Source organism: Podarcis filfolensis (assembly GCF_964270895.1).
Source record: "Podarcis filfolensis genome assembly, chromosome: 1".
Classification (NCBI taxonomy): Eukaryota; Metazoa; Chordata; class Lepidosauria; order Squamata; family Lacertidae; genus Podarcis; species Podarcis filfolensis.
This window is the reverse complement of record NC_139604.1, coordinates 22035552-22049531: the sequence shown is the minus strand read 5'-3', so window position 1 is coordinate 22049531 and position 13980 is coordinate 22035552. Positions and strand designations below refer to the sequence as shown.

The 13980-nt window shown below is 41.5% G+C and overlaps 1 protein-coding gene across 4 annotated transcripts in view; it reads left to right on the top strand.

Annotated features, from left to right (window-relative positions):
- The first annotated feature begins 3175 nt into the window (after positions 1-3175).
- LNPK (lunapark, ER junction formation factor) overlaps positions 3176-13980 on the top strand; it is a 39903-nt gene continuing 29098 nt past the window's right edge. The window contains exons 1-5 of one of the 4 annotated variants that reach the window (XM_083630384.1): positions 3264-3386; positions 5036-5112; positions 7272-7362; positions 11533-11574; positions 12913-13100. In XM_083630384.1, the coding sequence (XP_083486510.1) occupies positions 7336-7362; positions 11533-11574; positions 12913-13100 (257 nt within the window). In that variant the 5' untranslated portion in view covers positions 3264-3386; positions 5036-5112; positions 7272-7335. Of the gene's footprint in view, positions 3387-5035; positions 5113-7271; positions 7363-11529; positions 11575-12912; positions 13101-13980 lie in introns of all 4 variants that reach the window. The other 3 variants (XM_083630383.1, XM_083630382.1, XM_083630381.1) reach the window with 3 other exon arrangements.

The window sequence follows — 13980 nt, the reverse complement described above, 5'->3', positions numbered from 1 at the left end:
TTAATATTCATACAACTGAAACTTATGCTAAATCATTCCTGACCTGTCTGACCCCAACTGGATCATTTATTTTGTGGGCAGTTGCCGCCCTCATACCATCTGACCCTCATAACTGACTAGAGTTCAGTCTGCAACATCCTGCCAAACGGTGAGGATAATTTTACCACTCCCCTGATTCTATGAATTTCTGATTGCTATGTGGAAAAATGATCTTCAAAATGCATGGCAGGGTAATACAGGTGGCTGCCTGACAAAGCGGATACATGCAGATTGTGGTAAGTTACCAGTTTGATAAACGGCTGTCTACATTCACCTACACTGATGATAAAGTGAGACCTTTAATCAGTGTTGATGGAAGTCTACAATTTTATAAGCTTCACAGTACTTGCAAGCCCATAGGATAAAGCTAAAATCTGTTTAGTTTGGATGGTTTTCATAGGCCAACACCCACTGTTCCATTATGCACTGATCTAAGGTACTGTGGTCTCCGGTGCACTTATTCATTTGCTGAAAAAAGGTGGGTAAGGCAGTTATATACAGACAACTGAACAAACAAGAAGACACAGAGCTATCCATGTCACTCAAGTGTGTAGATAAACTTATGCAGGTATAGGAGCCCAGTATGCAAATACCGTGGTATTTTGGTTCTCAAATGCCTTGGTACTCAAACAACTTGGAACCCAAACATTGCAAACCTGAAAGTAAGTGTTCTGGCTTGTGAACTTTTTTCGAAAGCCAAATGTGCTCCGTTTTGAGTGTTACGCTTCTGTTTTGAGTGCCACACTTGAGTGTTATGCTGAGGTCTGCCTGTTTTTGCTATCTATTTTGCGTTCTTGTGGCTTTTTTTGTTTTGTTTTTGCAACTGTGTGGAACTCAGTTCAGCTACTGATTGATTGATTGATTGTGTGACTGCAGTACATTGTTTATTGCTTTCATTTTATGGATCAATGGTCTCGTTAGATAGTAAAATTAATGTTAAATTGCTGTTTTAGGGGTTGTTTTTAAAAGTCTGGAATGGATTAATCTATTTTACATTATTTTCTTTGGGAAAGCATGCCTTGGTTTTGGAATGCTTTGGTTTTGGAACGGACTTCCAGAATGGATTAAGTTTGAGAACCAAGGTACCACTGTACTATCTGGATCAGAGTGATTGTTTCACACCATCAAAACTGGTGTCATGCCAATTTCCATTCATTGCCTCTTCATACCCAACCGTTTACCCTTTCCTTTTAATCTGAATATACACATATATTGTAAGGAAGATTTCTGCAAGTTAGGGGAGCTAATCAATAGTTAAGAATGGCAAGGCTTCTTCTGTTTCCCAGGATCTTCTCCTATTCAGCCAATTTCCAGAAATCCTAATTTTTGCAAAAAAATTTTGATTTTTTTTTTATTATGACCCATTGTCGATTACTTCTGGATAAATGTGGATGCGATCATAATTAATACTGTTCTATCTTCAGATGTGCCTACCTTTGATAAATTAGTAAAGTAATTTATCATGAGCAGATATTGTGTCCTACACGCAAATTTCAACTTTGTCCCAAAAGGACTGCAAGTTGCTCATATGATGTTGCTTTTTTTTTTTTTTTTTTTGCACCTTGGAGTCTGGTATATTTCTGACACACTAAGACTGGAGATAAGTACACTGCTTTCTTTTCACACACACTTCCACCTCTTCGTTCTGATAATGAATATTGAAGCTATTCTATGGAATCAGGTGATCAGCTGTAAGAATATACAGTATTTGTCTGAAACAAAAGAACAGTTGTGGTCAGTTTACGAACACCAGCAGCTGCTGTTACAAGATGGTTACAAAATGACTACAACATGGGGTAGAGCTTTTTTAGCAATGTGTAGCAACAATTGCAGAGAGGGGTAAGAACACTATTGGGGTTTGCATTCGCACCAAACTTTAAAGCATGGGTAGATAAACTAAGGCCCGGGGGATAGATTCGACCCAATCTCCTCAATCTGGCCCGCGGACGGTCCGGGAATCAGCGTGTTTTTACATGAGTAGAATGTGTCCTTTTATTTAAAATGCATCTCTGGTTTATTTGTGGGGCACAGGAATCCGTTCATTATTTTTCTTCAAAATATAGTCCGGCCCCCCACAAGGTCTGAGGGACAGTGGACTGGCCCCCCTGCTGAAAAAGTTTGCTGACCCCTGCTTTAAAGCACGCCCCCCAATAATTATGGGAACCATAGTTCACTCCCAATAGACCTAAAATTCCCAGCACACTACCAATTCCCAGTGTGTGCTGCTGGTAAACCAATGTCCAGTGATACTGTAGATGGGGCACTACTAGATCTTATTATTATTATTTCATAAAACTTATATACTGCTTGATTGTAACAGAAAAATCCCTCGAGCGGTTTGCAAAGAAGAATATCATCATGTCAGCGAGCCTTATATGGTGCACTTGCCAAAGAACCAGTCCAGAGCACTTGGGGAATTTCCCCACCATGGTTTCCAACACAACATACTTTGGGGCTGAAATAATGACTTGCCTTAGGAAACCGATTACTTAATATATTTTAGAAGCCCTGCCCGACAAGTGACCCCAGTAATAAGGAGTCACTTTCCATTCCCTGCTGGCTCGGAATAAGTGTTTTGCTTGGAAAGCAGGCATTTCTAGCTAGTCAGCAATAAAAAGCGCCTTCGGAAAACGTTATTTCACTCCTTCCTTCCACCTCCAGCTAGACGCGCGCTCTCAAAACTCCCGCGCAAGATCCAGCAGCGCCCCGTCCTCCTCCCGCCCAAACTCAACGACCGGCAAAGGGGCGGAGCCTAATCTGGACGGCTGACAATAGCAGAAGCGACAGGCAGTCGTCTTATTCCACCCCCCCGCGCTCACCTTCGCCCCGCCTTCCTCCCAATCCCGCTTGTTACGTTGGTTCCTCTGCCCGCCCGCTCAAGAATCAAGCTCGACTCGTCCCTTTTGCCCGCTTCCGAAGGCAGCTTCAGCTTGGCCTCCAGAGCAGGCGCAGGCGCCTTAAACACAAAAACAAAACACGCACAGCGCGCGTTGCATTCCAAAAGCAGGTGTTTTTATCAGCCCGACCGCAGCGGCGGAGGCGGGGCGAAAAGCGATGGACCCTTTTTCCCTTTTCCAAGATGGCCGCTCTGCGCCCGTCTCCCCCCCCCCCAGTAGGACGGTCTCTACTACACACCGCCCTTTCCCAAGATGGCCGCGCTGCGTGCGTTGCCAGCGCTCGCACGTCGTTCCTGGATTTGAGGGACGGGGAGGAAGTTGGGGCGGGGAGGGGGGGGCAGACGAGGCGGCGACGAGCCCCGTCCACCTCCTTCTCCTCCTCCTCGCGGCAGTGCGGCTTCCAGCGGGGCGGGGAAGGTGCGCGTTCAAAACCGAGGCGCAGAGAAAGAGGTGTGTTCGTGGCGTCTGTAGGAGGAACGAGTCTGGCTGAGGGGAAACTAGGAGGGGGAGAGAGGCAAGGGGGCGGTCGTGGGGAAAACTGGTAAAAGTAGTAGCCGAAGGCGGCCTGTGGAGCTCAAGGGGGGGGGGGGCGGAGAAGGGGGCAGCGGCTCAGGAAAGCAAAACAAGGCGAGTTGGGTCAGTCAGCTCGTCAGAATTCGGCCCAGTGAACCTGTTAAGGTCCACGTCCAGAGTGAGAGAGATTTGCCAGAGTATAAATACCTCCCCCCAGCCACCGCCTGTCCTGCTCTTTAATCCTAAATACGTGGGAACAACGTTAGCCCAGCAGCCCTAACCCAGTTTACCTGGGAGCAAGACCCATTGAATTCAATAGGAATAAAATATGGGGGGGGAGGGGGCGGTGCCAGGAACTCTTTGCATGTTTACAGGCGTGGATTTTAACAATTTTGCAGGCCTGGTTTTGAAAATAGATTTTGGGCCAGGGTGAGGCATCCTTGGTGATCACGTTTTAATTTAAATCCCAAAACAGCATGTGGCCTTTGCTACAGTTGCTTGGGGGAGTTTTCCTAATGGGCCACCATAACTACCTGAATTTCTCCCTCCTACCTATGTTTTAAAGGCGATCATAATCAGGGATCATTTGTGTGTGTGTGTGTGTGTGTGTGTATAGACACACACACACACACACACACACACACACACACACACACATATACCCACACAAATTATATACATATATACACATACGATCTATCTACACACACACATTTATACATACACACACACACACACACACACACACGTAACTGTATATGTGTGTGTGTGTGTGTGTGTGTGTGTACATACCTCTATATATGTGTGTATATATGACCTTACACACTTCTGGTAAATTTTAAATGATTTGGCGTGTTTCACAGTTTATTTATTTTGTGTAAATGTGATGCAGCGAGGGGAGGAAAGTTTTGTAAGGAAGGATTCTGGTTGTGGCGAAGTATGCACTACATAGGCACCCCCACCCCCATATCTCATACATTTTATGTGCTCTAGACCCAAATCTGGTTACTTAAGCATGAGGGCAACTTTTGATTTTTCTGGTCTTGGTACTGATTCAAAAGGAAGAGCGTATTTTGGATTAGCTGCTGTCAAGTATGAAACATTAGTTAAGGGACCTTAAAAGTGTGTGTCGTTACTGGCTGAAACAAGTCACTGATTTTTATGGGGGTGTTTAGTGGTGGAGAAACCAGGAGAAGTCATCCTGTTTGGGCTTTCTGCCTTGGTTGGTGAGAAAAAAACATTGCCCTATTCTTCCCAGTGAACTGCCTAGGCCCAAAGCAACCCCACCATTTTGCTTCTTTGTCACCCTGTGTGATTTTAAGATAGCATCTTATTAATTTTCAGTCTATAACTATTGTATCTGTCATGTCTTTGAGAACAAGTACAGGCATTTGGTGTCCACTCTGGAATTAGACATGTTATAATAGCTAAAATATATCATTTTCTTCTGCTTCTGGCATTGTTCCTTTGGGTTAGTAATTTACCCACTTCAAAGCTTACATGTTTTTTCAGTAATTGCCCAGATGTATTTTTGCTGAAATTGTGGCTTGGCAGTGATTTAAATACTCGAATAATGTTTTCTTCAGCATCCCAAACTATTTCTGACCTCACAAGGAATGTTCCCTGATGATGAAGTAAATGTTGAAAGTGTTGCAACTTGAAGATAAAAATGTAGACTAGTGGATATGAAGGGAAACTATGTGTTAAAACTATCCGCTGCTCCTCAGCTGTATAGTTGCTTTAGTTTACAGCCTCCATGGCTACATTTTGTAAATACATTTTCGGGATAAGCTATGTATGGTTGGGAAGCCCTCGGTTTAGGGTAGCAGCCTTGATGATGATCCATTGATTCCTGAGTCCAGTAACAAGTGTGCAATCATAAATACCATATAAGGTTTAGTGTGTCATAATTCATGCAATGCAATTCTATACATGTTTGTTAAGAAAGAAGCAAGCTCTGTTGGGTTCAGTAGGGCTTAGTTAGAAGTGAGATTATATAGGACTGTAGCCTATCAGGAAGGAAAAATCTCTTCTTTTGTTTGTTTGTTATTTAATTAATTTTATTTATATTCCTCCCTTTCCCCAAACTGGGACTCAAGGCAGCTTACAAAAATTCAAACAACATGGATAAAATAAAAAATCTAAAAATATATAAACGACAATGGTTAAGAAGTAGTTAAAGTATTATAGAATTAAAACTATATACTATAAAAGCAAATCTATGGACACACAGATAATAAAAACAGTGTTTTTGGGGGGTTATTGGGTTGTTGTTTTTATTTTTATTATGTATTTTGTGGTTTTATATTTTGATTTTATTCTGTGAACTGTCCTGAGACCTCTGGGTATAGGGCGGTATATAAATTCAACGAATGAATGAATTCTCTTTCCTTAAAAACAGCCAGTTCCCCCAATCCTGTCAGAATTAAACAGCCTTCACCTGCCAGTGGAAGGACAGCAAAGAGGGAGCCCATATAGCTTCTTTAAGAAGGAAGTTCCAAAGTTGGGAACAGCCACCAAGGCCTTTTTCTCCCATCTTCCCACCAAATGTGCCTGTGAAGGTGGTGGGAGAAGGGCCTCTACTGAACATCTCAGAGCCTGGGCAGGTCCTTCAGATAGCCTGGGCCTAAGCTGGTTTTTTTTTTTTACATAGGAAAGAACTCTTTTTGTTAGATGGATTACGATGATTTAGTTTAAGTTTATATTTCTGAGTAGTACAAGTAATTATTATAAAATACCTGTTTTCATTTTTTGGGGGTAAAGGTTAATGTTTGTGTTAACCCCTCTCCTCATGTCTAAGAAAATAATTACTAGCCTTGAAGCACCCATGATTGATATTATGTTCTTTTCTAGCATATGAATAAGTTTTGGTAGCTTTATCGGAATAAATCTGCATAGACTTGTTTTTAAAATTACCTTAACTTATAAAAGTTTAAAATGTTAATTTCTTGGACACCATCTAGGAAGATTTTCTTTCTTTTCATTCCTGCTGGCAATAAGACCACTGGTTTCTATTGTGGAAACACAAATAATTGCTCTGATCCTATTAGTTAGTGACTGACTGACAGCTCTATTCTATACATGTCTACTCAGAGGTAAGCCCCATTTATTTGGCTTACTCTCAGGTAAGTGTGTTTATGATTACAGCCTTTTGAGTGGCATGTGTAGGCTATTATGATACGATGTGGTGCTTTCTGTCCAGCTTGTAGAGAAACCCCCATGTCAGAAACCCTGTTCCACAATTTGCATTGACAGGTATTCTAGATTCTCTTGGCCATTATGCCAAGAAATTGAAGTACCATTAAAAATACTTTGAGGCAAGTGAATTAATTTGAGTTGTCTTACACCATATTTGCATTAATGGAAGTCTTGAATTTCAATAACATTTCTCTGATACTTGCACAAAGTTCATAATAAAATTAATATTGAAATTCTTGCAAAATATTATTCATTTCTTAGACATCTCATTGTAGATCTGCAGTTACTAATCGTAGTCACCTAACTGATTGGTAACGTGTTTTTAATTTTAAAATTTGCTTATTTATGAAGTAGGATTGTATAGTGCTTCTCTGGCTATGTGGTATTGTAGGGTGTGGGTTTTCTAATGACTTCAGATTTGCAAAACAGAATATACAATCTGAAGCATAACGTGAAACACATGTATGTTAAGTTAGAATGTGATGGAAAATATGGAAACTATAGGCCGTTTATGTTTTGTCATGTAATTGTGTGGGTGAATAAAATGCTGTTTGAAATATCTTTATACTTCTTGGATTACACTGCTGGTGTATTTTTAATTAAACACAAATGCTTTAATTCTAGCTGTGAATTCCATTACAAGACTGGTTATAAGTTACCAAAACGACCTGTCTTCACAAATATAGAAATGGGTGGAATCATTTCCAGATGGCGGGTAAGTAAATCTTCTCACCTAGAGGTGCACGTTTTTGTAATGCAAGAACACTGTCTCAAATGCTGTTTGTAAGTAATTTGCTGTGATGCAGAGCAGAGTACAGAACTTGTTCGGTGTGCCTAGGTCAAGAAATTTGTCTTAGTTTCATCACACATATGGTACTTTATCAGTGTACTGGCTCCGTCTTAAGGTACTCCTATTTCTGTTTGAATGGTGTGCCTTCAAAACAAAACATGAGACCGAAATTTTGACATTGCAGAATGACTTCTCACAGGTCTCAAAATGTGCCCAAAGTAGCCGTCTTTTCCCCGAATGATGGCAAGAATGCAAGATAAAGTTACCTGTACTTGGGCTGCAACTGCAAAACATAATCTGCTGTGCTGGGAAAGGATAGGGTAGAACAGGATAGACTTCTCCCTCCACCCAGCCCAAAATAGCTCCATCAGCCTCCAGCCATGGAGTGATGCTGTTGTCACTCCTCTGACGCAGAGCTCCCGGTTGTGCCTGCCAGTTGGGTTCCCACTGACAGTAGCCCATGGAAAGTACCAAAACGAGGTGTTCCAGGGGAGAGGGCGGGGCTGAGCTGGTTTGGGATCTGCTGGACCCTGGGTGTCCCCACTGTCACCACCCAGTAGCATCAGGCCTGATTGTTATGCCAGCTTCAAGCGGGCCTAGTGTGGAGCAGGGGTTTATCTGCCCCCCCCCAACTTCCACCCTGGCCAGCTTAGTGGCACTGCTGCTATACTCCTGTCATACCACTGCCTGACAAGAGAAAGGACTGCACTCTTTGTAAGTTAAAGTCAGTGGGCTTAAGTATATTTTTTATTTTGTTGGGATTGTATTTAGTTCTGTTTGGAGGAGATGCCTTGGGCAGAAGATCTGGAAGCGTATGCCATCAACAGTCAAGCACTAATTATGTAGCTGTTCATTGTCTATAAAAAAAGTATTTGTTGGCATGAAATCTGCTGAGTGTTCGTATGCCAGTTTTGTGACCTCTGAAAAATAGCCTGTGGAGCAGCACGGCCTTTCTGTTAATGAGAAGCCCACCTTTATTTGTTTTGGATCACATTTAACTGTTTTTGGACCATGAACAAAAAATAGTACTTGCTTAGTATTCAGAATATATATTATCAGTCAGCTTTATAAAAATACTGTAGGCCATTATCATCACCCTTGTGTTACAGATCAGAGAGAGGGAAGGGGAGCTCTGGCTGTGAGGACAGTAGCTCGGATTAGAGTTGTTAAATCCCAATCCTGCTAAAATTAGTCAAGGTGATGGCCTGTTGAGAGCACCTGAATGAATTCCCTTGGTGTTCACTTGAATTGTCAATAAGATTGCACTGAACCGGCATAGGTAAATATCATTGGAAAGTAGCCTATTTCTCAGTTCAAGAAAGGAAAGGTTTGCCTCAATCATGAGCTGAGCAAGTTCCAGCTTCTTGGCCCCACTATCTCTGCTTGGGTCATCAGTGCATACTTCAATAGAAGGTGGAGATCCACGCTGGTTGGCAGTGGCTCTCTAGGGTTTTAGACAGGGGACATTGCTAGTCCTACCTGGAAATGCCAGGGATTGAACCTGGGACCGTTTGCATGCAAAGCAGATGCTCTATCACTGAGCCACGGCCCATAGCATACGGCTATGTTCTGTTGTTCCTTGTGCCACACACTTTGAGAGCCTCTCTGGGCTATAAGCATTCTTTATAAACAAATAAGTAAGTTTTCTTTGGCACTGAGATTGAAAATGTAATTAAGTGAAAGCTATGTCTACCTTGGTTAAGATACTTGTGGCTTACAGATGCTGCCTTGAGCACTGAAATATATAAATAATATATGACAATTCTTCCTATGCTTAGACATAAGGCAACAGCCTTCTTCTTAGTCACACAGAGAACGTAGTGCTGTTGGTTTGCAGGTGTATTTTGTATATGTGGCGTATGTTTACCTAAGTGAGCAAATTTCATACTTCACTTACTCTGGAAAAGACACATTGGCTTAAATAAGGAATGAGGCTTCTTCATGCATAAAGGAAAAAAGTATTTTTACTAAGGAACCAAGAAGATGTTAACACTGTTGTATGTGAGAATTTGTACATGGATTGATACATGTGTGCATATTTGCCATATTTGCTTCCCTCCTCTTCCCTGAAGGAGCTCAACTCTATAGACTCATAATTATACACATAGTTGGTTCTTGTTCTGAACACTGCAAATAATACTGACATACAGTAGGGCATCTGGGAAACTTCAGTTGCTGAGCTGAGATTTGAACCCAAGTCTCCCTAGCCCAGGAGGGTCTAAACCACAGAGCCTAGGGCTTGCCGATCAGAAGGTCGGCAGTCTGAATCCCCACGACGGGGTGAGCTCCCGTTGCTCAGTCTCTGCTCCTGCCAACCTAGCAGTTCGAAAGTGCATCAAAGTGCAAGTAGATAAATAGGTACTGTTCTGGCGGGAAGGTAAACGGCGTTTCCGTGCGCTGCTCTGGTTTGACAGAAACGGCTTAGTCATGCTGGCCATATGACCCGGAAGCTGTATGCCGGCTCCCTTGGCCAATAAAGCAAGATGAGCGCCGCAACCCCAGAGTCGTTCACGACTGGACCTAATGGTCAGGGGTCCCTTTACCTTTACTCCCTAGCCCAGAGCGCTGCCACTCTATAGCGTTGGCTATTACGTTGGAGAAAGAATCTCCAATTACTGCAGTCGTTGTGTTTTGTTGCCCTGTTAATTACACAAGAAATTTATCTTACCAAAAATTACCCTCATTACTGTTTATTGTAGGAATGTCAAGAAACTTACCACTGAACAGTCATGCTGCCAATGTCCCTTCCTCATTTGTTAGCGTGTTAAGGCATAGGACCCAATCACTTTCGTATGCTTGTGTGCAAGATCATGATGCAGTTTAGCAGAACTTTAAACATTTTCCAAACACTACAAGTTACCTGTTCCTCAATCTAGTTTATCTCCTTTTAACTATCACTGAGAGAGAAGGGGAGACTAGAATGCATGTGTGTACACAGGTATGCACACCTATAGTTGCCTAGGGTCCAAGTTTGTACATGGATGTCCCTTCCCATGAGATATTTTGCTGTAGAAGCAGGTGAAACTGTTTCCCCTGATTTCCCCCTGTAGATCCCTGTTCCCCTGAAAAGCTGCTTCAGGGGGTCAGAGGAGCAGCCAAGGGGAAGGAGGAACTGGTGCAAGTCATGCCTCCAGCCCATTCCTCCTAGAGTGTCCATAGTATCTTAGCTCTTTCTGCCAATGCAAATCTGTCTCCAACCATAGTCTCATGTTCTCTATTTTTTGCTTTTTTGTAGATTAAGATCAGGCAGGTACATGTTATCTTCAAATAGACCATTGTGTTCTTCTCAAGTTTATTTTCACCTTCCTGTCCTGGAGTATTGAGCCAAAAACCACATTATTTTTTTTTTTGAAAGACCTAAGGACATTCAAACAATTTCAAGCAAGGTTCACCAGGTTCCTTCTTTCAGTTGCTTATTTGCAGCATGGTGGTGTGTTTGCTGAATTTGAATAAGCAGGGATGAGAGAACAAACTTGGAAAAATACATGTGCCATGGTTTTATTATATAAAGGCTACTTTCAAATATGAGAATCAATTAAAAATTTCCCTGTGCTTATTTATTTTCTTTCCCCCTTTCTTCATCTGTTCATACATTTTCAGTTTCACAACTTTCTTCACTTCCTGGTGAACTTTCACATATTCTTAAATGATATACTGCGTTTGTGCACCACATCTTTGATCCATAAGACCAATGCTGTTCTATGTGTGTATGGTATAGAATGTGCTACTCTTGAAATTCCTCCACTACTCTGTAAATATTGATGATGGTCTTCATATTGTGTTTCTTTCCTCATATAATCTGAGGGAGGGATATTTGATTATTGGAAAAATCATGGAGCTTTTGTTTTAAATGTTTCTCTTAAGTATGTTGTTGTTTGTCACTTGTGGCATATATCATGTTGGCATGATGTGACTGAGGAACTTGGGATGGTAATATTCAAAATGAGGTTTGAAGATATGTAGTGCGGTACTCTGTGTAGTGCTAATCATTACATTTTCCTACATATCTGATATTCAGTTGTTGGCTATATGTTTATTATTACTTAGATATTGAGGGCAAATTTTCACAGCTTTTTTTCTTTCCCTTGTAAGCAGACAAAGTCTTCCACAATAGAAGTATTGGAAAAAATAGATAAGGTATGTTTGATCTCTTATTGCTTGCCTTAAGAACTAAATCTAAGATTCTTAACATTCTTTCAAGTGTCAGCAGTTGCCTTTTATGGTTGGAATTGGACACTATCAATACATTAAGGCTGGTTCTATGAAGGAATGGCAAATAGATCACAAATTTTAATATACTTGATATCAGCTGTACCTTCTCAGATAATCGGTTGTTAGGGGTCTAAAAATCTGTTCAGAAAGATCTGTTTTGGTTGTTGCATTAAACATGCAGTTCATTTTAAACTATGGTTTAATGTGAATGAGCAACAAACTGAGACATGCTGCTGCTTAAGCTATTGTTTAAAAATTAGCTATTGTCTAAAGTGACGTGCAAACTGGGCCGATGTTTACAGCATACATTATGTGGGTGCATATCATTGTAGACACTGACCGTGATTCAAATAAGGGAAAAAGAGTGTGCAGGGAAACAGCAAACCAACTGCTGTTTTGGATGCTGTCCCTGCCACCCTTGTTCCAAATGCCAACAATTTAAGACAGGCATAGGCAAACTAGCTAACAGGACCAGTGGTCAGGGATGATGGGAGTTGTAGTCCCAAAACATCTTGAGGGCCAAGTTTGCCTATGCCTGATTTAAGACCATGCCTGCCCACCCACATAGTAATTGTTAGCACAGTCAGTGCTTAGAAGAACAGTCAACTCTTCTTTTAATTTACAAATGCTTACATGATCGTTGGTTACTCCAAGTAACTGGCTATTCACAAGCCTTATATGACAGCCAATGATACTTCCTAGGAGTGCAGTTCCATCAAAATCGATGGAAACGGCTTCAAAGTAAAAATGGTTAGGATCAGGATGTTACATGGGGGCAGGGAATATTGGCCATTTGATGTACTGAGTCCACAGCGATTCTGGAAAATAACCTCACATGAAAGCTAAAACTTCACACTTTCCTTGTTTCTGTCATTGTCCCGGGCATATTGTGTTATCCAGGACAGGAGATTTTTAAATTCAGCTTAATATTGCTTATTTTAGAAATAGGGGAAAACATAGTGAAAACCTTGGGTTGATAAGGCCAGCATAATTTCATTCATCTTCCTCCCAGTCACAGGATTCCCTATGCTTCTCCCTGTTCCCCCATGCACAGTGTGCAGAAGATTGCCCTTGTGCGAGGGCTGCGCATGTGTGTTGCTGCACACCACTCACAGATCACATCATGCCGTAGGTTAAATAAACCAAGGATGTTAAGTATATTCATTACCTGGCTTCATTCTTCTGTCTCAAGATAAAATGGCTGGAATGTACAATCTTGGCACATGAGGTTAAATGCTCAAAAGATTTGTTTTTAATTTACAGGATATCCAGGCACTAGAAGAGTTTAGAGAGAAAAACCAGAGGCAGCAGAAGCTATGGGTTGGAAGGTTTATCCTCTATTCATCTGTTCTCTACCTTATTAGCTGTCTAATTATCTATTTGTGGTATCTGCCTGATGAGTGGACAGCGAGGTTCGTCATGACTCTTCCACTGTTTGCATTTCCGCTGATGTAAGTAAAACATGACTTCTTTGCAAGCTCCTTTTTTCTAGTGGTGATGCTTAGTGAGTTGTAGTACAGGGTGTATATATTTCACAGTTCTAGAGTTGTCATAATTTACAGGCGGTTTTTGAAAAGGTTAATGTAGCAGAATATCTCTGCGTAAGAAGAGACCTGTGGATCAGACCAAAGCCTTGCTAGCACAGCATCTTGTCTTCCATGTTGTCTCACCAGATGCCTTTGGGAAGCCCACAAGCAGGCTATGAGGGCAATAGCACTCTTCTGTTTGGGTACCCCAGAAATTGGTATGCAGAATTATGTTGCCATTTTCTAAGGTCCTCTATGAATTTGTCTAATCTTCTTTTAAAGCCATCAGAGTTGATGGCTGTCATTGAAATCTAAACTGGTGGGCATATTTCTGAAAGAGCAGATTTCTGAAGTGTAAGATAATTATTTTGATTTCTGTATAGCTTTTAAGTTAACCCATTTCAAGCAGCAACATCATTGTGCATAAAAGTTAACTGAAACACATAATGAGAGCAGTTCGGAATATTGGACTGATGGGCTTCAAGAAGATACAACTGGTGTGGGCAGAAAATATAGGCACTGAGGCAACCCTTTATAGGGTTGTCAATTTTGGCTTTCCCACCCTTCCCCCTTCAGACTTCCCCACTTAAATGAAATTAGGTTAAGAGTTTCATCCTGTTCTAGAGAGAAGGGGAAAGGTTACTCTGAGAAACTGGCCACTACAATTTACTTCCTCAATGCAGTCTATTGTTTAAAAATTAATAATTCAGTATTCTAAGTTGTTTGACAACTTTATTTTATATGAGCTATTTTCTTGTTTGTTAGATGCCAGACCCAGGTCGCCTTTGAGGATGTGGCAAATGCA